Source organism: Pan paniscus, chromosome 5 (assembly GCF_029289425.2).
Source record: "Pan paniscus chromosome 5, NHGRI_mPanPan1-v2.0_pri, whole genome shotgun sequence".
Classification (NCBI taxonomy): Eukaryota; Metazoa; Chordata; class Mammalia; order Primates; family Hominidae; genus Pan; species Pan paniscus.
Genome location: NC_073254.2, coordinates 163,904,867 through 163,931,031, shown reverse-complemented (window position 1 = coordinate 163,931,031; position 26,165 = coordinate 163,904,867). Strand labels below are relative to the sequence as shown.

The 26,165-nt window shown below is 40.4% G+C and overlaps 2 protein-coding genes across 30 annotated transcripts in view; one reads left to right on the top strand and one right to left on the bottom strand.

Moving 5' to 3' along the window:
- PLAGL1 (PLAG1 like zinc finger 1) overlaps positions 1–8,964 on the top strand; it is a 126,270-nt gene extending 117,306 nt beyond the window's left edge. For 18 of the 29 annotated variants that reach the window (XM_034963009.3, XM_055114180.2, XM_063605506.1 and 15 more), the window contains 2 exons: positions 852–1,327; positions 6,604–8,964. In XM_034963009.3, the coding sequence (XP_034818900.1) occupies positions 1,176–1,327; positions 6,604–7,843 (1,392 nt within the window). In that variant the 5' untranslated portion in view covers positions 852–1,175 and the 3' untranslated portion in view covers positions 7,844–8,964. The remainder of the gene's footprint in view (positions 1–851; positions 1,328–6,603) is intronic. The other 11 variants (XM_063605515.1, XM_063605507.1, XM_063605508.1 and 8 more) reach the window with 1 other exon arrangement.
- A 1,796-nt stretch (positions 8,965–10,760) lies between these two features.
- ZC2HC1B (zinc finger C2HC-type containing 1B) overlaps positions 10,761–26,165 on the bottom strand; it is a 73,631-nt gene continuing 58,226 nt past the window's right edge. The window contains exons 7-8 of the mRNA XM_003811549.5: positions 11,535–11,619; positions 10,761–11,126 (exon numbers count right to left, since the gene is read on the bottom strand). Coding sequence (XP_003811597.1) covers positions 11,549–11,619 — 71 coding nt within the window. The 3' untranslated portion in view covers positions 10,761–11,126; positions 11,535–11,548. The remainder of the gene's footprint in view (positions 11,127–11,534; positions 11,620–26,165) is intronic.

Genomic DNA, 26,165 nt, shown 5'->3' with positions numbered 1-26,165 from the left:
GCTGAGTCAGAAGGGTGATAATGATTTGGGTTTGAGACAAGTTGGGTTTGAGGAGGCAGTAGGCCCATCTCCTGGAAGTGGCCTACCAGCAGGTAGCTGGATGGGCCCTCCAGGGTAGGGCCAGGGAATGAAGAAAGGTCCATAAACAAAAAAGGAAGAGATTAGTAGAACTTACTAGAGGGTGGTGCCTACAAATCTGAACGTGGCCTGGGCTGGTTCCTGAGCTATCAGCTTTGTGCCACCACATCAGTGCAACTAGACTAGACTAGCTTCACGCACATTCTGTTTATATCAGCCCTTCTGCAGAGTAATCTTACAAACAAATTGACTTAGGTGTATACAAATTATTTCTTATCCTCTGGAAGTTTAAACAGGTGTGATAAGCAACTAATGTTATGCCAACAATGAGTGATGAGGAAGAGCCCATGGTTTGAATAAGTGTGGGTGATTTTTGTTTATGGACCAGTAAAAACACTTGAACACACTGAGGGAGGTTTTTGTTGTTGTTGTTGTTGTTGTTGTTGTTGTTGTTGTTGTTGTTGTTGTTTTTCTCTTTGGTCAACGGAGCTTCACACTGACCTGAAATAGATAATACTGGATCCGTGGAAAGAACTCTCCTTACCAGAGGGAAAGTGTACTCCACTGGCCATCAGTGCTTGACTCCTCACCCTCTGAGAAGCCAAAAGTGTAGATTTGTATGCAGATGGCCCTCTCACATGGAGAATTGTGTTCCATGAGCACCATTTAAAGGAACGTGTTGATTGTGGGTAGTTGATTCTGAAGCGGTCAGGGAGGAAAAGCATTGTTTTCAAATGGCTAATGCAAGAAAACTGTTCCTCTTCTCTCCACAGCCAATCCGGGGGACCCAGGACATGCCCCAGCTATAGTGATGCAGATTACCTTTCTGCTCCTGAATCGCACCTGTGCCTCAGACTTTCTCCCCTCAGCTTGAGACTGCATGTAAACTGGGATGTGTGAAAGCAGGAAGCAAAGCTAGTGACAGCTGAGAGGTCCATGTCTGGGTAGAACCAGGCCCACGATGCTGCCTCTCCCGTGGTCTGGAGTTCAGCTGCAGGGACTCTGCTGATGTGCCCAGCACCATCGTTCTGTTTGTGCTTAAATGGCACAGCATTTGGTCAGCACATCTGAAAAGGAAGGTGTGAGAAGCAAAGCCCATGGCCACGTTCCCCTGCCAGTTATGTGGCAAGACGTTCCTCACCCTGGAGAAGTTCACGATTCACAATTATTCCCACTCCAGGGAGCGGCCGTACAAGTGTGTGCAGCCTGACTGTGGCAAAGCCTTTGTTTCCAGATATAAATTGATGAGGTGAGAGGCTTTGGCAAAGGTATGCACTTTTAGAAGTACGTTTAAATGGCTTTTCTAGCCCTCAGACCACACGATGCAAGGGGAAAGGGACACAGGATATGGATGCATTTTAGCCTTTGAGGGATTCTTGAAATCTGCATCCAGTGATTCCTGTGGTTTTATGTGACAGTCTTGTGGTGCAGTGTCAGTTCATTCTTTCAACAGAGATTTTTTATGCACCTACAATATACCAGGCCTCTCCCCATGGCTGGAGAAATAGGAAAAGACAATTAAAATGCAACCTCACTGCTTTGACAGAGCTATACAGGTGGTAGAAGTTGTTCTTCACTGCCTGATGAAACCTGGGAGGGCTTCTCAGATGGGGACAATCTTTAAGCTGTGACACAATGAAAGAGGAGGAGGCAGAGAGGAGGTTCTGGGAAAGCCATAAGTCTTGGCCTTAAAGCACCCATGTACAGAGGGTACTATCCGAGGAGGAGCAGATGAGGCTAAAAGTGCAGGCAGGAAGGAAGCCACGTATAGCAGGCCTTACCTCTGTCTGAGAGGGTTTGTCTCGTTCAGGTGTATAAGTAGTGAAGAAATATGATTCGTTTAGTATCCTAGAAAGAGGACTCAGATAATAATTTGAAGAAGTGGCAGGAAGGCTGATTTGAAACCTGCTCTCAGAGTCCAGGGATGAAATGTGGGGGCTGGTCCAGGTCCTGAGAGTGAAGCTAGGAGGAGACATCTCCAAGTTTAAATGTTTGGAACACAGTTTCTCAACTTGGGTGGAAAGCCACCCTAGTAAGTGGAGTTCAGGTGGGTATGCAGATGAGCAGCATGTGCATTTGATCAGTTTTAAAGGCACCCATGATACACCAAAGGATAAAAAGCACTGTTTTAGCAGATGAGTCTTTTAAAAAAATTACATTTAGTCTAAGTTATTTATTGAGTGCCTGTTAGGTACCTACTTCCATGAGGGAAATGAATACATTAGATATTGTTTCTGCCGCCAGTGGATCTTTTTAATATCACAGGAAAGACTCCATGTACATGCAGTGGCTGTGCTGCACAGTACTGGGACTGGTAATGAGCATGGTGTGTGTTGTGTCTGTGCACACTCAGAGCCACACACATAGCGCGTCCACTCACACGTGCTGCTTTTGATACTTGGTTAAGGGAAATGCACCATTTGCCCTTAATTTCACGAAATAAACTTTGAAGTTTCAACTTTGACTGTTCACATACAAACGCCTGGAGAGAGCCAGGCTTTAGCAAGTGAGATTTTCCATCTGACTGGTATTACCACAGACCACATTATGAAATCTTGGAGTGACCCTGGAGGAAGGCACTTGAAAGAATTGAAAAGATGGAAATTATGCTCCTGGCCCTTAAGAATACCACTGTTATACATAATGTAATGTAATAAGTTGGTTTTAAAAATTAGCCTGCAAATGCTTACATATTTTAAAATTCAAATGTCTTCTATACATGGGCCTCCCTCTAGCTGTCACGAGTAGAAGTATTGAATGCTGATCACGTGCATGAGTTTGTTGCAGACGCTCCCTGTTTTGCATGAAGCTTCTTGCGTGTGCGTAGGGTAAGCGTCCTTACCCAAACATGAGAGCAGCGCTGGCTGCAACTGAGTCACAGTGAGGACACTAAAACTGTGGATAAAGACTGAGACACATAGAAGAGATCAATGTTTAGAAAAGAAGAATTAGTGGAGTAGAACTATTGGGATTACAGTTGACCCTTGAACAACATGAGTTTGAGCTGCGCGGGTCCGCTTATACACAAATATTTTTCAACCAAATGCAGATTGAAAGTACAGTATTTGCAGGGTGTGAAACCTGTGTATACTGAAGGCTGACTTTTCATACACATGTGGTCCACAGGGTGGACCGCAGGACCTGAGTATACGTGTATTTGGATATGACAGGGGTAGAATCAGTACCCCGCATGTTCCGAGAAATAATTTACTATGGTAAACTGCGCTGAAAAAGAAGTCTTAAGTCATGTTTAGAAGGTAGTTGTTCTTAGCAAGGAAAAGGGAAGCTGTCAGTATACTTTATGCAAGAACCGCCTTCCCTGCCTCAGCCCCCAGCATTTCTTGCCTCTCGCCTCTCTTGCCTGAAGCAGTGATATAGTAAAGGACTGGAAGAGTGTGAGATGGCAGGATGCTTTCGGTTTTGCTTTTAAAAAAAAGATGATGCCTGTAATCCCAGCACTTTGGGAGGCCGAGGTGGGTGGATCATGAGGTCAACAGATCGAGATAATCCTGGCCACCATGGTGGAACCCCGTCTCTACTAAAAATACAAAAAATTAGCTGGGCGTGGTGGTACACGCCTGTAATCCCAGCTACTCGGGAGGCTGAGGTAGGAGGATCGCTTGAACCGGGGAGGCAGAGGTTGCAGTGAGCTGACATCAAGCCACTGCACTTCAGCCTGGTGACAGGGTGGGACTGCATCTCAAAAAAAGGATGATGAGGCAACAGAGGTTGAAGGAAAAAATAACTGACTTGCTTAACCAGAAAACAGAGTGTGGGTCCCACTACAGCATATAATGAAACCAGTTAGAGACAACAACAGGCAAGAAAAGATGATTTGGCAAGGTTGGAGGTCCTAATGTGAGCAGTCAACCTCTAAATAATTCTAAAATCACTGACATGATCCAGATGATACCCAAAGATGGTGGCATTGGGCACTGACTCTAGGACATACTAAAGCTGTTTTCATGGGTTATAAGGTAAGATGAAAAACTGAGGGAAAGAAACAAGTCGTTGAAGTAATTTCAGCTATAGGATGAGAATGTTCTAGATCAGGATTGTTGAGTAAGTAAGGGATAAATTAAAAGGGAAAGAAGTAGATGCCAGGCAAGGGAAAGAGTCAAGAAATTCAGAAGTGTGGGAGCTAGTGAAGTCTGAAAGGCAGTGGTCTTGCTCAAGTACTACTGGGGTGTCAGACTGTGCCCCACTTACAGGTAGTACAGGTGTAGGACAGGAAAGAGTGGGTAGGAAATAACCAGGTGCAGTCGTTAACCTGGTATTGATCTATCCATGGGTGATAAATGAAATCAAATCAGATGAAGGTCCTCTATAATGAAAGAAAAGAGAGAGGCACAAACTGACCCAAGAGCTATGGGATCCTGTTCACCAGTACTGGGCCAGAAAAAAAAAAAAAAGATTTAAATACTGAGTGTGTAAGCCAGCTCCCCCCTTCATATGTATTCTTGCGATATATATATATATACATATGGATATCCTGCAGAACAACATGGCTATTTGCCCTCTAACATGCTCTAAAAACCCTTTCTCCAACCTGTGCATTTATTTAGATAGACCTAGAACGTGGAAACACCAGCACAATCTGGTTTCTCAGATGCCCATCGTATTGGTTCCTGTCCCTGCCTTACGGTACCCATCATGTTATCATTTATGTGCAAACAAGCTGTGGTGTACTGGAGGGAAGGGAAGGGATGCACACGGCAGGCCTTTTTTGTTTTTGTTTGTTTGTTTTGTGACAGAGGAAGGAGGTATGAGGTTGTACTTTATTTTTAAGAAAATGACAGTTCGATTCAGATTAGCTTTATATTTTTTGAACTGGCTTCCAGTTGGCCTCTAGGTGGGGGCCTCCACTCAACAGCTGCTACTGTAGACCCCTCACCAATTCTGGCTCCACAAAAGGGGCAGGAATAAACAGTATAGGGCAGATGTTGGCTGAAAGGTGTAATTAAGTATACTTTTGACTTAAACATACTGTCTTAAAGAGATCCTATCTCTTTTACGGAATGAGTTGTTAGAAAATCTTCTGTATCTAACGTGAAAGCTCACAGGGTACAACTGCACTTAAATTGTCAGGACAAGCTTTAACCTCTTGTGACAAAACCCCTAAAGGAGGTATCTGCCCTGAGGGATATGAAGCTACAAGTTGTAATGAAGGATTCTGTTTCATAGGACATGCTAACATGTAATGCTCTGCATTTTAGTTATTAAAATGAACCTTTTTAAAGCTTAGGGATGACAAACTCAGGGTTTCCTTATACCACTGAGTTTTTAAAAGCCAGTGGTGAGTTTAGATGTTAGCAATTCAGTGGAACTATGAAAAAGATGGAATTGTGATGGCTTTCCATAACTAATTTCTGCTTCACAAATATAAAATAGCTATTTTGAAATTCCAAATTGACTAGACAGACTACGGCTTGTCCCTGAAGCCATTGTTGAAGACAAACTTACAACTCTTATTAGAAGTAGCAGCTTCATATTTAAAGAAGAAAGTCTTTTTGAATTTTGCCAATTAAATTACCAGTGACCTTTAAGAAGTAAGTCAAAGGTGTCTTAGAGGGAAAATTTGAAGTAACAGAGACAGGCAGCAGCATCAGAGATAAGAGCTGATAGTCAAGCATTGAATGAAGGAAATCAAGACAGTGGTGAGATCTCATGGCAGGCAGAGGCTGAGGCTGAAAGCAAGGCAGTGGGCTGATGTTCAGGGTCCTATTAGACACTTTTCTGAGGTTAAGGATGGACTTTTTAAGAGGCTCCTAAGAGTCACATGTCCATGGCTTGAACTTTTTGTCTCAAACAACAGAAACATAGGAACTAGGAACAATAACCTAAAACTGGGGCTTTATGTGGTTCTGGGTAGCAGACAAATTGAGTCACTTGAATTTCCAGAGTACAAAAGACCCCTTTAACCCCTTCCTGAAAAAGATTTTTCATGGTCAGGTATTTTTAAATACTTGCATACTTTGTTCAGAAATCTGTATACATTAAAAAAACATGTTCTCTTTAAGAATATTCTGGCCAGGCACGGTGACTCTTGTCTGTAATCCCAACACTTTTGGAGGCCAAGGCAGGAGGATCACTTGAGCCCAGGAGTTTGAGACCAGCATGGGTATAGTGAGACCTTGTCTCTAAAAAAAAAAAAAAATTAGCCAGGCCTGGTGGTGTGTGCCTGTAGTTCAGCTATTTGAGAGGCTAAGGTGGGAAGATTGCTTGAGCCCAGGACGTTGAGGCTGCAGTGAGCCATGATCGTGCCACTGCACTCCAGCCTGGGCAAAAGAGTCAGATCCTGTCTCAAAAAACGTTTTATAGGTGTGAAAAATGTATTATGGCTTTAGTATTGCTTGCTTTTTTTAATTATAAAAGTTTGTATATTTGGAAAATATATGAAAGAATTTTGAAAATTATACCAAGACCCAGAGAAAACTATTAACATTTTGATATAATATTGTTGCTACACCTTTCTTCAGCTCTTAAAACAACTCTCTATTGTGAAATTTCTCCTTCTGCTCCTAGGCATATGGCTACCCATTCTCCCCAGAAATCTCACCAGTGTGCTCACTGTGAGAAGACGTTCAACCGGAAAGACCACCTGAAAAACCACCTCCAGACCCACGACCCCAACAAAATGGCCTTTGGGTGTGAGGAGTGTGGGAAGAAGTACAACACCATGCTGGGCTATAAGAGGCACCTGGCCCTCCATGCGGCCAGCAGTGGGGACCTCACCTGTGGGGTCTGTGCCCTGGAGCTAGGGAGCACCGAGGTGCTACTGGATCACCTCAAAGCCCATGCGGAAGAGAAGCCCCCTAGCGGAACCAAGGAAAAGAAGCACCAGTGCGACCACTGTGAAAGATGCTTCTACACCCGGAAGGATGTGCGACGCCACCTGGTGGTCCACACAGGATGCAAGGACTTCCTGTGCCAGTTCTGTGCCCAGAGATTTGGGCGCAAGGATCACCTCACCCGGCATACCAAGAAGACCCACTCACAGGAGCTGATGAAAGAGAGCTTGCAGACCGGAGACCTTCTGAGCACCTTCCACACCATCTCGCCTTCATTCCAACTGAAGGCTGCTGCCTTGCCTCCTTTCCCTTTAGGAGCTTCTGCCCAGAACGGGCTTGCAAGTAGCTTGCCAGCTGAGGTCCATAGCCTCACCCTCAGTCCCCCAGAACAAGTCGCCCAGCCTATGCAGCCGCTGCCAGAGTCCCTGGCCTCCCTCCACCCCTCGGTATCCCCTGGCTCTCCTCCGCCACCCCTTCCCAATCACAAGTACAACACCACTTCTACCTCATACTCCCCACTTGCAAGCCTGCCCCTCAAAGCAGATACTAAAGGTTTTTGCAATATCAGTTTGTTTGAGGACTTGCCTCTGCAAGAGCCTCAGTCACCTCAAAAGCTCAACCCAGGTTTTGATCTGGCTAAGGGAAATGCTGGTAAAGTAAACCTGCCCAAGGAGCTGCCTGCAGATGCTGTGAACCTAACAATACCTGCCTCTCTGGACCTGTCCCCCCTGTTGGGCTTCTGGCAGCTGCCCCCTCCTGCTACCCAAAATACCTTTGGGAATAGCACTCTTGCCCTGGGGCCTGGGGAATCTCTGCCCCACAGGTTAAGCTGTCTGGGGCAGCAGCAGCAAGAACCCCCACTTGCCATGGGCACTGTGAGCCTGGGCCAGCTCCCCCTGCCCCCCATCCCTCATGTGTTCTCAGCTGGCACTGGCTCTGCCATCCTGCCTCATTTCCATCATGCATTCAGATAATTGATTTTTAAAGTTTATTTTTCGTATTCTGGAAGATGTTTTAAGAAGCATTTTAAATGTCAGTTACAATATGAGAAAGATTTGGAAAACGAGACTGGGACTATGGCTTATTCAGTGATGACCGGCTTGAGATAAGAGAATTCTCGAACTGCATGTATTGTGCCAATCTGTCCTGAGTGTTCATGCTTTGTACCAAATTTAATGAACGCGTGTTCTGTAATCAAACTGCAAATATTGTCATAACCAACATCCAAAATGACGGCTGCTATATATAAGTGTTTGTCATATGGAATTTAATCGTAAGCCATGATCATAATGTTAACTAAATAACTTTATGTGGCACTGCCTAGTAAGGGAACTATGGAAAGGTTTGGATTTCTCCAAATCTGGGAGAATTTTCAAAATAAGAAAATAACCTTTATATGATATACTATGACTAGGCTGTGTATTTCTTTTCAGGGATTTTTCTACCTTCAGGGTTGGATGTAGTTTAGTTACTATTACCATAGCCAACCTGTAGTTTTACATATACATTTTCTTGTGGAGCAATAGAGTTCTCCATTTTACAGAAGCATTTTAAATGTAGTTTGAATATTTTCCACAAGATGCTGCAATGTGAGTTATCACTTCATTTATCTTAAAGAAAGACTAAACTGGTTGTCAGTTACATCTGACAGAAAAAAAAAAAAAATCACTGTGTAACCAGGTTAAGTGGTAAAATAATCCAGGCGTCAGTCAAAGGCATTTTGCTGACTTTAATATTGATTATATTTTTAACAGGAATTTAAGAAAATATTACTGGAATTAAAAATTATATTAAACAAGAATTTTCTTTGCTCTGTCTAGCTTAAACTAAACTACTACTCAAGCTGCTTAAGTTCTTAAGTATTGTTTGTAATCACCAATAAATAAGTGCATTTGTAATTCATCAGTCATTATTAGCTTTTATTAAAAGAAGATTACGTTTTACAATGTAACTATAATCTCTTGAATTTGGTATCTTATTAATGAGTTTTAAAGATGTAAAACCTAACCTTTTTTAAAGCTCCATTGTCTTATGTTTTTAGAGGCTTTTCCGTAAACATATATCTTACATATAATAAACTTTTCAAATCTTGCAATTTGGCTTGATTAATTTTTCATACAGCTCCACCTGTGTCAACATGAACTACGTACACTCAGATCAAGACAGAAAACACTTCCGGCTCCACCTGGCTCCCTCATGCCCCCTCCTGGTCATTACTTCCCCCACAGAAACCACTGTTTTGACCTCTACTGAGCATCTATTAGAAACTTCACTTTTTTTGAGTAAAATAATTATGACTTAAGATGGAAGCTTGTATGCGTCCATTCAATTCACAGCACTAAGATCTTATTTCTAAAAATGCAATATTTAAATCATTCTATAATGTGACATAATTTATTTCTAATGTATAGATCAGAATACTATCCACCAGAGTTTAGTCTAACCTGGGCTACCATGATCCACTTTTACAACGGTGTTTACCATTAATTTCTAGCCAAATTAGAAATAAATGTACTTATTTCTTATTGGGATTTTCTCAACGTATTATGCCCCTTAAATCTGACAGGACTATTTCTGTTTGTTTTACTGCTAAATAGGGTGGGGATACGTAGAGAAAGGGAAGACGAGTTTGTCTGTCTATCCAAGAAGCCTATTGGTCAAATGTGAGAAAACCTGACCCACTCACAGTCCTTAACAATGATGCTGATGACCACTTAAGGGGCAAACAGCTACCCAGGATTGGAACTGAGAAGGAAATTTAATCTATGAGACCCAGCTGCCAGACAGACCTGGGTCTTTAAACTACAATGAAACCTGCGGGGAGGAAATGAGACAAAGTGATGTAAGTTATTCCGTTAGTAGGAGTCCACTGCCTGGGGACGTTTAAGTCAGTTCCCATATCCCCTCTTTGTTCTCAGAGGGAAAGCAATCTCCCAGAGCAAAAGGGGAAAGAGGAGTAACTCATCTCAGCTAAAACCTCCTGATATCCATTTATAGAAGCTTCCACAGATACTTTTACATGGCTTACTACTGTCTCCTGTGAGTTCCACAACACATACTTGATTTTCCTGAACACAGAACATAACATTTTGAGTTTAGTCTCCAAAAATACAGATCATAAGAATTTCAGATATTCCGCATTACAAGTCGGGGTAGGCTGGGATTCTCCTACTTAAATTTGGACAGAAAGAAATGGTTTAATTGTTCTAATTAAAATTTTACGAGGTTAAGAAAAAGTTCTTGGATTTAAAATTATGAATTAAGTATAACTGACTCTACAAAAAGAGGTCTATTGACCCTTAAGATTGCAAAGAGGCTGGGCACAGTGGCTCATGCCAGTAATCCCAGCACTTTGGGAGGCCAAGGCAGGCAGATGGCTTGAGCTCAAGAGTTCAAGACTAGCCTGGCCAATAGTGAAACCCCATCTCCACAAAAAATATAAAAAATTAGCCGGTTGTGGTGGCGCAAGCCTGTGGTCCCAGCTACCCGGGAGGCTGAGGTGGGAGGTACTGCTTGAGCCAAGATCGCACCACTGCAGCCTGGGTGACAGAGTGAGATCTTGTGTCCAAAAAAAAAAAAAAGACTGCAAAGAGAAGAGTCACTTCTCAACAGAGCTCTGTATAAATCAGTGCTAAAGAAATGATTAGATAGCTTCTGATTTGGCCATGATAAATAAATGGCTTGAGGCCACTGAGAACATTCTTCCCACAGGATGGAAGATTCTGGTAATCTTTTCTCTTCCACTTCAGTGTTTCCTCCCAGATATGGTCTGTGTGACTGGTATGTGTCAGACACTTCTACACAGTATATACATAAACATTTAAAATAAATATAATAGCTATAATTTAATACTTACTAGATACCAATATCAAAACTGAGATTTCACAGCTAGTATATAAAATGAAGCCAGTTAAAGAAAGATTTTCCTAGTAAGTAAATAATGTTAGTATTCCAATTACTAGTCTACTAAAAAGGTTCTAATATCAAAGCAACATTGTCTTTAAAAACCCATCAAATGTCCAATTAAACTTCAAGTGAATTTGAATCATGCATTATACAGGTTGATGTGTTTAATGCTTTTGTTTTGAAAACTTCAAAGGGAGTAAATAAAAATTTGAAGCAAGTTTTACTTGTTCTAAGTGATGCTTCAAGAAGAATCAAGGGTGTAAAAACAGACATCACATCTACCGTTCCTTCCCCTTAGGTGGCATTCTCGGGTACGCAACCATCCAGGCTGATGGGTTTCAGGGAGGCAGTCTGAAAGCAGAAAGAAGAGGCATTTACTTTAGAATGTCCTTGTTTCCACATTGAGAGTGCTAAATAACATAGGCCTCTTCAGACTTTTAATTATTTTACAAACAATTCACACCCTCAGGGAACTATTCTTTGTGAGGGTAAGGTGCTTAGAAAAAGGGAAAAGGCAGTAACCTTTCAGGTCAAAAGTGAGGGATCATTCCCCTTTCCTATTAAGTCATGAATCAAAAACTGAATATCCTCTTTAAACTGTACGTTTAACAGCAGAGTCAGTTTCAAGAGCATACATTTTGTTAACCCAACTTGGAGTTTGTCCAGATGTCTCTTCAGTTTGCCTACTATGCATCCATTCTCTTAAAAGTCATTAACTGGTCAGCAACAGCTGGATTAGACGTGATTTTTTTTTCTTACCTGGCTTCTAGGAGTTAATCTTTTTTAGAAGATTTACTAAATCCTTGTCTGAGTTTTGCTCCAGAAGCAGGGTCCATAGCTAATCCTTTGCAAACATAAACAGATTTGTTATTATGTCAAAGCAGAACATTACCAAGAAAAAAAGACATGATTGTGAAATCCCCACATGGGTTCAAAAGTTTCTATTCTTCCTTTTTTTTTGGTGGGAGGTGGGGGAGTGTTGTGGGGAGGGCAATGAGGGTGGGGTAGCTATAGACAAATAACCAAATAAGGAAAACAGGGGCTACCTCAGGTGCCTTCTTTCCTCTGCCCCTAACCTCTGTTTATTCATGGACTTTGGACTGCACCTCAAGTGACCCACCCTTTATACACTAGGACTTTCGACATCCCCTCCGCTATTGCCCCAGCTTTCAAAATGGACCCTGATATTTTGGATCTTCAAATTCTTTGCTAGCTCTCACATGAGAAGACTTTGCTAAGCCTTACGGAAGCATAAGCTGCCTTCCCTGCTTGGGGTTATCTACGTGACAATGGATTCATTCCACAAACAGTATTCTTTTCCCTTGAGCCCAGCAGCGTTGTTAGGTATGGAGATACACAAGTTTATGGATATGGGCACACCACACCATGGCTTAGTTTTGACCACATCGTAGGGGACAGGATTCTCAGAGGTTCTTTTTTTTGTTAAAAAATAAAAAAGGAACAAGTCCCCTCTGTCCTAAGAAGCCTCCTTTCTACTCAGTGTTTTATGAAGGAGCAATAACAAGGAAATTGTGAATCAAACTCTCAAAGGACATAGGAATAGAAAGAGCTTTCAGTGTTAGTTTTACTGAAACATAAACTGGTTTTACTTCTGCCAAAGAATCCACAACTGACACTTTGATGCTCAACAGGTTTGCTACACAACTAAATTAGGTAAAGAATGGAATGCTAGTGCAGGTAAAATGCTTAACTTGATAAAAATCCACTGGCTCCAGAAGTAAAGTAGAGCCCACACCAGCAAAGCTGTACAAATGCAATCCACTACTAAATATACAAAGCAATGCAGGTCTAGATCCCAGAACTACGTGCTCATAGTGACATTAGTCTCTGTACGAAGATCTCAGAGAAGCAGCTTCTTGGCAGTACCTTCCAGTATATCCATCATTCATATAACAAAAGCCTCCAGAAAACAGCCACCAGTACATATTTGCTGACTAGTCTATACACTCATTCCCCATCTGAACATTAGAATCTTTCAGGAATGCGAGAAGAGCCACTTCTTTTTCTAAAATAATTTCCAAATATGTACCAATAGCCTTAATATTTATATTTTTGGACCCATTTTTCCCAAAACGTACAAAGCTCTGCTCCTTCCTATTAAATAGCTTGCCCATGTTGCTTAACCTCTCTGTGCTTTCCTCATCTGTAAAATAGAGATATGAATAGTACATCGACCTCCTCACGCTATTGTGAGAATTAAATGAGTTCATATGCCAGTTGCTTAACTGGCATGGTAACTTCACTTAATACCAGGTGCTCTTTTTGTATTAGAAGTTTTCCTGTGCATGCTATGTCTTCTCATAAGACTCTGGGATCAATAAGGCTGTTGACTTGTACACACATGTATCTCCTCTGGTATGAATTTTAAAACTGTTATATGTGGGAGGTACGAGGTACTAAATGCTTATTTTACTCAAGAGAGTTGAAGGATGAAAGCCCGAGTTTTAGGAGGCTAACTGCTATCTAGACGAAAGACAACAACTAGATTTATAATATATGATACCATAAGTAGATATTATTTAAAAAAGAAGACAGGGGCAGTGGCTCACACCTGTAATGCCAATACTTTGAGAGGCCAAGGCAGGAGGATTGCTTGAGCCTAGGAGTTCAAGACCAGTCTGGGAAACATAATACCTCACCTCTACAAATAAAAAAAATTATCTGGGTATGGTGGTACATGCCTGTCATCCCATATACTCAGGAGGCTGAGGTGAGAGGGTCACTTGTACCCAGGAAGTCAAGGCTGTAGAGAGCTTTGATCAAGCTACTGCACTACAGCCTGGGCGACAGAGAGATCCTGTCTCAAAAAAAAAAAAAAAAAAAAAGAGTGATACCAAGTGGCCTAAACTACTGATTGTCAATCTGAATATATTAATAGCAATAACAAAAAACCCAACAACAACAATTTTTAAAGACCTTTATTTTTATATAGCATTGTATAATGAAAAGAAAAAAAAAGACCCTTATGAGCTGCCCTGACCCCTGCCACAGAAACCCATGCAAACCCTCATTGGGCCTGAGGACAGGGCCACCCACCCTGCTGGCACCAACGGACACTGACTGGGAGCCTGGAGATTGAGCAGCCCTGACCATCACAGCCTGTGCTTGTGCCCACCATTGGGAAGCTGATGACAGGCTTGACCCATGTGGTGTCATGTCCACCAGTGCTTCTGTGCATTGTTGGGGCCTGGGGATCAACTCACCCTGCCTGTGGTCAGCTTCTACCCACTCCTACCAGGTGCCTGAGGGTGAGTCTGCTCAGCCTATTGGTACCTGCATACATCATCCATGGACTTGGAGATTGACCCACCCTGCCCACCACCACCAGCATCTGCAGCGTCCACATACTCCTCCTAGGGGACTAAGGATGGGGCCGCCCAGCTCACTACTGCCACCACTAGTACCCTATGGATGCTGCCTAGGAGCCAGAGGGTTGGTCTACCACCATCAATGTTATTGGCAACCCCATGCATGCCACCCAGGAACCTGAAAAGCCACCCACCATCGCCACTGCTGGCACCTGAGCAAGCCATCTGGAGGTCCAAAGATTGGTCTGCCTGGACCTGCTAACACCAGTGCCCATGTATGCTACCTGGGGGCCCAAGGACAGGCAGGCTCAGTCTACTGCTGCCACCACTGAGGCCTGAAGACCAGCCCACCTTGTGTCCCCATCCCCAGCAAAGCCTCACCACAGCTTCCAATAACAACTGCAGTTTAAGTCACTAAGGAATTCATAGACACCACTGATAGTAATTACAGCCAAAAAATCATGGACACGCAATTACTGTATGCTCCAGTATCAAAGCTAAAGTGCCCTACCCAACTATCACTATAGATACATATGTAGGAAGAAGTCTTTCCTATGAAGGCCAATTCAAAAATTGGAAGAAGTGACTGTTACACCAGATGCAGAGATATTGGCATAAGAACACAAGAAACATAAAAATGCAAGAAAATGTGACTCCTCCAAAGGAATACAATTCTCCAGCAACAGATTGCAACAAAAAAATTGATGAAATGCCAGAAAAGGAATTCAAAATCATAATATTAAAAAAGCATATTGAAAGAGAGGGAAGATGGCAGATAGGGGACAGGGCTGATATGTAGCTCCCACTTGGATGGACAGAACAGCATGTGGACACTCACTCTGTGGTCGTTTGCTGCAGGAACAACTGCAGGAGCATACCAGGAAAAACAAAAGAAATCACAGATCCTTTGAAAGAAGTGGCAGGCTATTGCAAATTCTGCAAGACAGGTGAAAATTCGTAAGTTCCCAAAGTCTGAGAGGGGAAACATCTGCTTCCAAGCACACGTCCCCACTGAGGAACCTGAAAAATCCAGATTATGGGAGAAGAATTTAGCCTTACCTAGAGCTGAAATTGATTTGCTGTGAAATGTAAAAGTAGAAGCAGCAGTGGGACAAGCCTTGTAGGCAGTCCCATTCTCCAGCTCAAGCCCAGGGAAGCCATCCCTGACTCTATCTCACAAGGGCCCTCGGGGAAGGAAACTGGCAGAATTTGAGAGGGGTCACAGGGTGGAAGAAGCTTCCAACTGAACTTTGTAATAATTTTGACTGGGTGCAAACCCTCTTGAGAAGAATCTGGGGGCAAACAGGAACTGTTGCAGAAAGCACAGTGGAGATGCGGCTGACAGTGTGGCAGATTGGCAAAGGTGTGGCCTGAAAGCAGTGCTTGCTTCCTCAGTGGGGAAACTTAGAGCCTGGGACTAGATCTGAGTCCCAGGCTGCAGGCTGCCTAGAGATAAACTTGGCACGGTTAGCAGGGCACGGTGGGAGTGAGACTGGCCTTGCCAACTGTGTGGGAGCTGGGTGAGGCCTGTTGCTACCAGCTTTCCCCCACTTCCCTGGTGACAGAGGCAGCCATAATTCCCTCTGGAACATAACTCCATTGGCCCAAGAACCATCCCCTGATCTCCCCACAGTGGCCACAGCAACCCCCACCCAAGGAGAGTCTGAGCTCAAACCTACCTAATCCTGCCTGCACCTGATAGTATTTCTCTACCCGGTCCAATAGTGAATCACAAAAGACATAAACTCTTGGGAGCTTTATGATCCCATCCATCACCTGAGAAGCCTGAATACTTGTCCTGGCCAAATTAGAGCAAGCTTATATCCCCCTCTACTATTGCAGCTGGCACACTCTCAAAAGCACCACCTCCTGGCTCAAGGTTAACCAACTCAGAACATTATAGCAACTCATAACAGAACAACCCTGCTCTAATGAAGGAAAAAACAGCAGCTAATTCCACTGCCTGCAACATCCTGGCTAACCAGTGGTCCCGAGTCTGTCCACATGACAACTTCGCTGCTAGCATAACCAGCATTCAAGAAAGACAACACAGTAAACATATTTACAACCAAGGACTCTCACAGAGTCTACCTGACTCCCCTGCCACCTCCATCAGAACAGGTGCTGGTATCCATGGCTGGTAGACCCGAAGACAAATTGCATCACAGGACTCGGCAGACATTCCCCAGAACCAGCCAATAGCCTGGTAGCCCTGCTGAGTGGCTAGACCTAGAATAGCAAGAACAATCACCACAATCTGGCTCCTAGGGAAAGGGGGAGGGTACCACATCAAGGGTTCACCCTGTGGGACAAAAGAATCTGAACAGCTGCCCTTGAGTTCCAGATTTTTCCACTGAAATAGTGTATCCAAATGAGAAAAAAATCAGAAAAGCAATTCTGGCAATATGACAAAACAAGGTTCTATAACACCCCCAAAAGACCACACCAGCTCCCCAGCAATGGATCCAAACCAAGAAGAAATCTCTGAACTGCCAGATAAAGAATTCAGAAGGCTGATTATTAAGCTACTCAAGGAGATACCAGAGAAAGGTAAAAGCCATCTTAAATAAATTTCAAAGATAATACAGGATATGGAGGAAAAATGCTTCAGAGAAACAGATATCATAAAGAAAAAACAATCACAACTTCTGGAAATGAAAGACACACTTAGAGAAATACAAAATGCACTGGAAAGTTTCCACAATAGAATCAAACAAGTAGAAGAAAGAACTTTAGAGCTTAAAGAAAAGGCTCTCAAAGTAACCCAATGAGACAAAGACAAAGAAAAAACATTTCTTTTAAATGATCAAAGCCTCCAAGAAGTTTGAGATTATGTTAAACAGCCAAACCTAAAATAATTGGTGTTCCTGGCGAAGAAGAGAAATCTTCTTGGAAGACATATTTGTGATGATAATTGAGGAAAACTTCCCTGAGCTCACTAGAGATCTAGACATCTAAATATGAAGTTCAAAGAGGCTAGGTGCAGTAGCTCACATCTGTAATCCCAGCACTTTGGGAGGCCAAGGTGTGAGGATCACCTGAGGTCAGGAGTTCGAGACCAGCCTGGCTAACATGGTGAAACACTGTTTCTACTAAAAATACTAAAAATTAGCTGGGTGTGGTGGTGCACACCTGTAGTGCCTGTAATCCTAGCTACTTGGGAGGCTGAAGCAGGAGAATCGCTTGAACCTGGGAGGTGGAGGTTGCAGTGAGCTGAGATCACGCCATTGCACTCCAGCTTTGGTCAACAAAAGTGAAACTCCGTTAAAAAAAAAAAAAAAAGAAGAAGAAGTTCAAAGAACACCTTGGAAATTCATCACAAAAAATAATCACCTAGGCAAACAGTCATCAGGTTATCAAAAGTCAAGACAAAGGAAAGAATCTTAAGAGCTCTGAGGCAAAAGCATCCGGTAACCTATAAAGGAAAAGATATCAGATTAACAACAGATTTTTCAGCAGAAACCCTATAAACCAGATGGGATTGGGGTATTATCTTTTGCCTCCTCAAACAAAATAATTGCCAGCCAAGACTTCTGTGTCCAGCAAAACTAAGCATCATAAATGAAGGAGAGATAAAGTCTTTTTCAGACAAACAAATGCTGAGAGAATTCACCACTACCATGCCAGCACTACAAGAACTGCTAAAAGGAGCTTTAAACCTTAAAACCTCCAAATACACCAAAATAGAACCTCTTTAAAGCATAAATCTCACAGGGCCTATAAAACAATAATGAAATGAAAAAAGCAAAACAAACAACAACAAAAAACCCACAAGGTATTTGGGCAACATCTAGCATGAAGAATAAAACAGTACCTGACATCTCAATAATAATGCTGAATGTAAATGGCCTAAATGCTTCACCTAAAAGGTAAAGAATGGCAGAATGGACAAAAATCCACCGATGAAGTATCTGTTGTCTTCAAGAGACTCAGCTAATGCATAAAGACTCACATAGACTTAAGGTAAAGGAATGGAAAAAGATATTCCATGCAAATGGAAACCAAAAGCAAGCAGGAGTAGCTATTCTCATATCAAACAAAACAGACTTTAAAACAAGAACAGTTAAAAAAGACAAAGAGAGACATTATATAATTATACAAGGACCAGTCCAATGGAAAATACCACAATCCTAAGAAAAGAGATGCATTACACTAATAGTGGGGACTTCAGCACTCTACTGACAGCACCAAACAGATCATCAAGACAGAAAAATCAACAGAGAAGCACTGGACTTAATCACTGTAGACCAAATGGACCTTACAGACATTTACAGAATATTCTACCCAATAACTGCAGAATATACATTATTCTCATCAGTGCATGGAACATTCTCCAAGATAGACAACATGTTATGCAACAAAATAAGCCTCAGTACATTTTAGAAATTGAAATCATATCAAGTATCTTCTGAGACCACAGTGGAATAAAACTATAAAGTGATTCCAAAAGAAACTCTCAAAACTGGCTGGGCGCGGTGGCTCACGCTTGTAATCCCAGCACTTTGGGAGGCCGAGGCAGGCAGATCACAAGGTCAGGAGATCGAGACCATGGTGAAATCCCGTCTCTACTAAAAATATAAAAAAAATTAGCCGGGCGTGGTGGCGGGTGCCTGTAGTCCCAGCTACTCGGAGAGGCTGAGGCAGGAGAATGGCGTGAACCCAGGAGGCGGAGCTTGCAGTGAGCTGAGATCGCACCACTGCACTCCAGCCTGGGCGACAGAGTGAGACTCCGTCTCAGGAAAAAAAAAAAAAAAAAAAAAGAAACTCTCAAAACTATACAAATACATGAAAGTTAAACAACCTGCTCCTGAATGATTTTTGGGTCAATGACAAAAGACAAAAATTTACATTTTTGAAACAAAAGGAAACAGAGACACAACATATCAAAACCTTTGACAAACAGCAAAAGCAGTATTAGCATTAAACACCTACATTAAAAAAGAAAGATCCTGAATTAACATCATAATGTTACACATCAAGAAACAAAAGAAACAAACCAAACCCAAAGCTAGCAGAAGAAAAGAAATGACAAAGCTCAGAGCAGAACTAAATGAACTTGAGACCAAAAACACAATACAAAAGATCAACAAAACAAAAAGTTGTTCATTTGAAGAAATAAACAAGATTGGTAGACCACTAGGTCAACTAACCTAGGAAGGAAGAAAGAAGATTCAAATAAGCACAATCAGAAAAGAAAAAGGAGACATTACAACTGATACTACAGAAATGCAAAAGATCATCAGAGACTACTATGACTATTTATATGCTCACAAACTGGAAAACTTAGAGGAAGGGGATAAATTTGTGGAATCTATACAACCTCCCAAGATTGAACCAGGAAGAAATAGAAATCCTGAGCAGAACAATAATAAGTAGTGAGATATGATTAGTGATTTAAAAAATATCTCCCCCAAATAATAACAACAACAACAACAAAAGAGCCCAGGAGCAGACAGATTCACAGCCAAATTTTATCAGACATAAAAGAAGTGCTACCAATCCAACTGAAACTGTCCCAAAACACTGAAGAGGAGGGACTCTTCCCTAATTCTACAAAGTATCACTTTGCTACCAACATCAGTAGAGAACACAACAAAAAAAGAAAATTACAGACTAATACCTTTCATGAACATAGGTGCAAAAATCCTTAACAAAATACAAGCAAACAAAATCATACAGCACATCAAAAAGATAATACAATATGATCAAGTGGGTTTTGCAAGGGATGCAAGGTTGGTACAACATATGCATATCAATAAATGTGATTCATCACACCAAGTGAATGAAAAACAAAAACCATATTATCATCTCAATAGATTAGAAAAAGCATTTGATAAAATTGACCATCCTATCATGATGCCCTCAACAAACAAGGCATAGAAGGAACATACCTCAAAACAATAAAAGCCATGTATAACAAACCCACAGCCAATAACACACTGGGAAAAAGTTGAAAGAATTTCCCTTAAGAACTAGAACAAGACAAGTATGTCCATGTTCACCACTGCTATTCAGCACAGTACAGGAAGTCCTAGCCAGAGCAATCAGGCAAGAGAAAAAAATAAAAGCCATCAAAATGGGAAAAGAGGAAGTCAGATTATCTTTGTTTGCTGATGAAATGATCTTATATCTAGAAAACCCTAAAGACTCCTCTCCAAAAGACTGCTAGATTTGATAAATGAATTCAGTAAAGTTCCAGGATACAAAATCGACAAAAATCAGTAGCATTTCTATACAGCAATAATAATCATGCTAAGAACCAAATCAAAAGTCAATCCCATTTCCAATAGTTAAAAAAAAAAATAACAACAACAAAAAAAACCCTAGGAATACATTTAAACAAGGAGTGATAGATGTCTACAAGGAAAACTACAAAATACTGATGAAAGAGAGTTAAGAGGACACAAATAAATGGAAAAACATTCCATTCTCACAGATTAGAAGAATCAATGTTGTTAAAATGACCACATTGCCCAAAGCAATCTACAGACTTAACAGAATTCCTATCAAAATAGCAATGACATTTTTCACAGAATTAGAAAAAAAAAAATCCTAAAATTCATATGGAACTGAAAAGAACCCAAATAGCAAAAGCAGGCATCACATTTCCTAACTCCACATTATACTATAAGTCTATAGTAATCAAACAGCATGGTACTGGTATAAACATAGACATATAGATCAACAGAACAGAATAGAAGACCCAGAAATAAAGCCACATACCTATAGCCAACTGATATTTGACAAAGTTGACAAAAACATACATCAGAGAAAGGATACCCTACTCAATAAACGGTGCTGGGAAAATTGTATAGCCACATGCAAAAGAATGAACTGGATTTATCTGTCATCATATACAAAAATTAAGATGAGTTAAAGACTGAAATGTATGATGCGAAACTAAAAATTCTAGAAGAAAACCTAGGAACAACTCTTCTGGACATTGGCCTACACAAAGAATTCAAGACTAAGATTTCAAAGCTAATGCACCAATTACAAATATAGACAAATGGGACTTAATTAAACAAATGCTTCTGTAGAGTAAAAGAAATAGACAGACAAGAACAGACAACCTGCAGAATGGGAGAAAATATTTGCAAACTGTGCATCTGACAAGGGACTAATATCTGGAATCTACAAGGAATTCAAACAAGTCAACAACAACAAAAAGCATTAGGAAGTGAGCAAAGAACATTGACATTTTTCAAAAGTAAACATAAAAATGCCCAAAAAGCATATGAAAAAATATTCAACATCACCAATCATCAGAGAAATGCAAATTTAAACCATGAGGTGCCATCTTATACCAGTCAGAATGGCTACTGTTAAAAAGTCAGAAAATAACAGATGTTGGCAAAGATGCAGAGAAAAGGGAACACTTATATACTGTTGGTAGAAATGTAAATTAGACAACCTCTATGGAAAACAGTATAGAGATTTCTCAAAGAATTAAAAATAGAACTACCCTTTGATCCAGCAATCCAACTACTGGGCATATACTCAAAGGAAAAGAATCATTTTATCAAAAAGATACATGCACTCATGTTTATCACAGCACTAGTCACGACAGATACCGAATCAACCTAAATAACCATCAATGGATGATTGGATAAAGAAAATGTGGTAAATATATATATGGAATACTATGTATCCATGAAAAAAATAATATAATGTCTTTTGCAACTACATGTATGGATTTGGAGGCCATTATCTCAAGTAAAATAACAAAAACAGAAAGCAAAATACTGCATGTTCTCACTTGTAAATGAAAGATAAATAGTATGCACACATGGACATACAGATTGGAATAACAGGTATTAGAGACTTGGAAAGGTGGGAAGGGGGGAGGCGGGTAAGGGATGAAAAATTACCTAATGGGTACAATAAACACTATTCAGGTGATGGTTACACTAAAAGCCCAGACCTCAACACTACGCAATATACCCATGTAACAAAGCTGTATTTGTACCCCCTAAATCTATTATAAATAAATAAACAAGGTCACCGTATAATGATAAAAGGATTCGTTCGGTAAGAAGATACAATTCTAAATATATATGAACTTAACACCAGAACATCCAGTTATATATAGCAAATATTATTAGATCTGAAGGGAGAGATAGACTCCAATACAATAATAGTTGAAGACTTCAACACCCTACTCTCTATATTAGACAGATTATCAAGACAGAAAATCATCAAAGGAACATTAGATTTAAATTGCACTTCAGATCAACGTACCTAAAAGACATGCATGGAATATTTTATCCAATAGCAACAGAATATACATTCTTCTCATCAACACATGGAACATTCTCCAGTATAGACCATATGCTAGGCCACGAAGCAAGTCTAAATTTAAAAAAAAAATCAAAATCATATCAAGTACCTTTCAGATCACAATGGGATAAAACTAGAAATCAATAACAACAGGAACTTTGGAAACTATACAAATACATGGAAATTAAATAACATGCTTAACAGCCATTGGGTCAATGAAGAAGACAGAAGGAAATAAACGTCTTGAGACAAATGAGAATGGAAACACAACATATCAAAACCCATGAGATGTAGCAAAAGAAGTGCTAAGAGGGAATTTCATAGCAATAAATGCGTATATCAAGAAGTAGAAACATTTCAAATAATCAAGCTAAGGATGCCCCCTCAATAACTAGAAAAGCAAGAGCAGACCAAATCCAAAATTAGTGGAAGGAAAGAAACAATAAAGATCAGAGCAGAACTAAATGTAATAGAGACCTTAAAAAAAAATACAAAGGTCAATGGAATGAAAAGTTAGTTTTTTGAAAAGATAAACAAAATTGATAAATCGCTAGCTAGACTAACCAAGAAAATAAGAGAGAGGATGTGAATTAGCAAAATCACAAACAAAAAGGGAGACATTACAACTCATACCACAGAAATACAAGAAATCATCAGAGACTTATAAAGAACTATATGCTAACAAATTAGAAAAGCTAGAGGAAATGGATAAATTCCTGGACACATACAATCTACTAAGAATAAATCAGGGCTGGGCACCGTGGCTCATGCCTGTAATCCCAGCACTTTGGGAGGCCAAGGTGGGCCTCCTGAGGTCAGGAGTTCGAGACCAGCCTGACCAACATGGAGAAACCCCATCTCTACTAAAAATACAAAAAAAATTAGCCTGGTGTGATGGCGCATGCCTATAATCCCAGCTACTCGGGAGACTGAGGCAGGAGAATTGCTTGAGCACGGGAGGCAGAGGTTGCGGCGAGACGAGATCGCGCCACTACACTTCAGCCTGGGCAACAAGAGTGAAACTCCGTCTCAAAAAAAAAAAAAAAAAAAAAAAAAAAAAAAAAAAAAAAAGAAAAGAATGAATAAGGAAGAAAGAGAAAACCTGAATAGACCAATAACAAGTAATGGGCTGGGAGCAGTGGCTCACACCTGTAATCTCAGCACTTTGGGAGGCCGTAGGCAGGTGGATCACGAGGTCAGGAGATCGAGACCATCCTGGCTAACAAAGTGAAACCCTGTCTCTACTAAAAATACAAAAAATTAGCCAGGCATGGTGGCGGGCGCCTATACTCCCAGCTGCTCGGGAGGCTGAGGCAGGAGAACGGCGTGAACCCGGGAGGCGGAGCTTGCAGTGAGGGGAGATCGCACCACTGCACTCCAGCCTGGGCGACAGAGTGAGACTCTGTCTCAAAAAAAAAAAAAAAAGGAATGAGATTGAATCAGTAATAAAAAGTCTCCCAACAAAGAAAAGCTCAGCACCAGATGTCTTTACTTCCAAATGCTATCAAACTTGTAAAGAAAAACTAACACCTATTCTTCTCAAACTATTTCAGAAAATTCAAAGGAGGAAATTCTTCCTTACTCATTCTGTGAGGCCAGTATTACCCTGATACCAAAAGCAGACAAGGACATAATGGAAATAGAAAACTACAGGCCAATACCCCTGATGAACACAGACACATAAAAGCTTCAACAAAATACTAGCAAAGTGAATCCAACAGCACCATAAAAGGATAATACATCAGATGAAAGGATGGTTCAACACATGCAAGTCAATAAATGTGATACCTCACAACAACAGAATGAAAGACAAAAACAATACGATCATTTCAATAGACAGAGAAAAGGAATTTTATAAAATTCAACTTCTTTTCATGATTAAAATTCTTAACAAATTAGGCATAGAAGAAACATGCCTCAGCATAATAAAGGTCATATCTGACAAATGCATAGCTAACATAATACTGAATGGGGAGAAGCTGAAAGACCTGTAACAAGACATTGGATACCCAGTTCCACCACTTCATTTTTATTATTTATTTAGAGATAGGGTCATCACTTTTATTCAACATAGTACTGGAAGTCCTTGCCAGAGCAATCAGGCAAGAGAAATAAATAAATGTCATCTAAATTGGAATAGAGGAAGTCAAACTGTCCCTCTTTGTAGATAACATGGATATATATGTGTGTGTGTATTATATAAACATGGATATATATATGTAATACATATATATATATATATAAAACCTAAAGACTCCACCAAAAACACTCCTAGAATAAATGAATTTAGTAAAATTGCAGGATACAAAATCAACATACAAAAATCAGCAGCATTTCTATGTGCCAATAATAAACTGGCTAAAAAAGAAAACAATCTCATTTACAATAGCTACAAAAAATAAAATACTTAGGAATAAATTAAACCAAGAAAGTGAAAGACCCTTACAAGGAAAACTTCAAAACACTGATGAAAGAATGTTAAGAGGACACAAACAAATGGAAAGATATCCCATGCTCATGACTCAGAAGAATTACTATTGTTAAAATGACCATACTACCCAAAGCAATCTACAGATTCAATGTAATCCCTATCAAAACACCAATGACATTCTTTATATAAATACAAAAAAATCCTAAAATTTGTATAGAACCATTAAAGAGCTCAAATAGCCATAGTGTTCCTGAGTGAAAAAAACAAAGCTGGAGGCATCATACCTGATTTCAAAATATATTAAAAAGCTGTAGTAACTAAAACAGCAAGATATTGGTATAAAAACAGACACATAAACCAATGAAACAGAATAGACACTCCAGGAATACATGCATGTATTTACAGCTAACTGATTTTCAACAAAGCCATTAAGAATATAAATTGGGGAAAGGCATCCTCTTCAATAATGGTACAGGGAAAACTGGATATCCAAGTACAGAAAAATGAAACTAGATCCCTATGTCTCACAATATACAAAAATCAACCCAAAATTGATGAAAGACTTAAACATAAGACCCAAAACTATGAAACTACTAGAAGAAAATAGGGAAAATGCTCTCAGACATTGGTCTAGGCAAAAAATTTATGGCCATGACTTCAAAAGCACAGGCAACAAAAATAAAATAAACAAATGGGACTATATAAACTAAAAAGCTTCTATGCAGCAAAGGAAGCAATCAACAGAGTGAGAAGGACAACATGCTAAATAGGAGAAAATATTTGCAAACCATTCATCTCCCAAGGAACTAATATTCAGAATAAGCAAGGAACTCAAACAACTTTTTGTGTTTTTTATCTAACACAACACATATACCTGAGGAATTCAAACAACTTAACAGCAAAAAAACTAATAATCCCATGAAAAAGTGGGCAAAGGATCTGAGTAGGCATTTCTCAAAAGAAGACATACCTCTCTCACCCCTGGTTACAGGGAAAAAAAAAAGACTTAAAAATGGACAACAGGTATATGGAAAAAATGTTCAACATAATTAATTATCAGGGAAATGCCAATCCAAGACGCAATGAGACAAAATCTTACCCTTGTTAGAATGGCTCTTATCAAAAAGGCAAGAAATAACAGATGCTTGTGAGGATGCGGAGAAAAGGGAACTCTATATTATACACTGTTGGTTGGAAAGTAAATTAGTACAGCCCTTGCAGAAGACAGTATGAAGTTTCCTCAACAAACTAACAATACAACTAACACAAAATCTAGTAATCTCACTCTTGGGTATTTATTCAAAGGAAAGGAAATCAGTATATCAAAGGGATACCCATATCCTCTTGTTT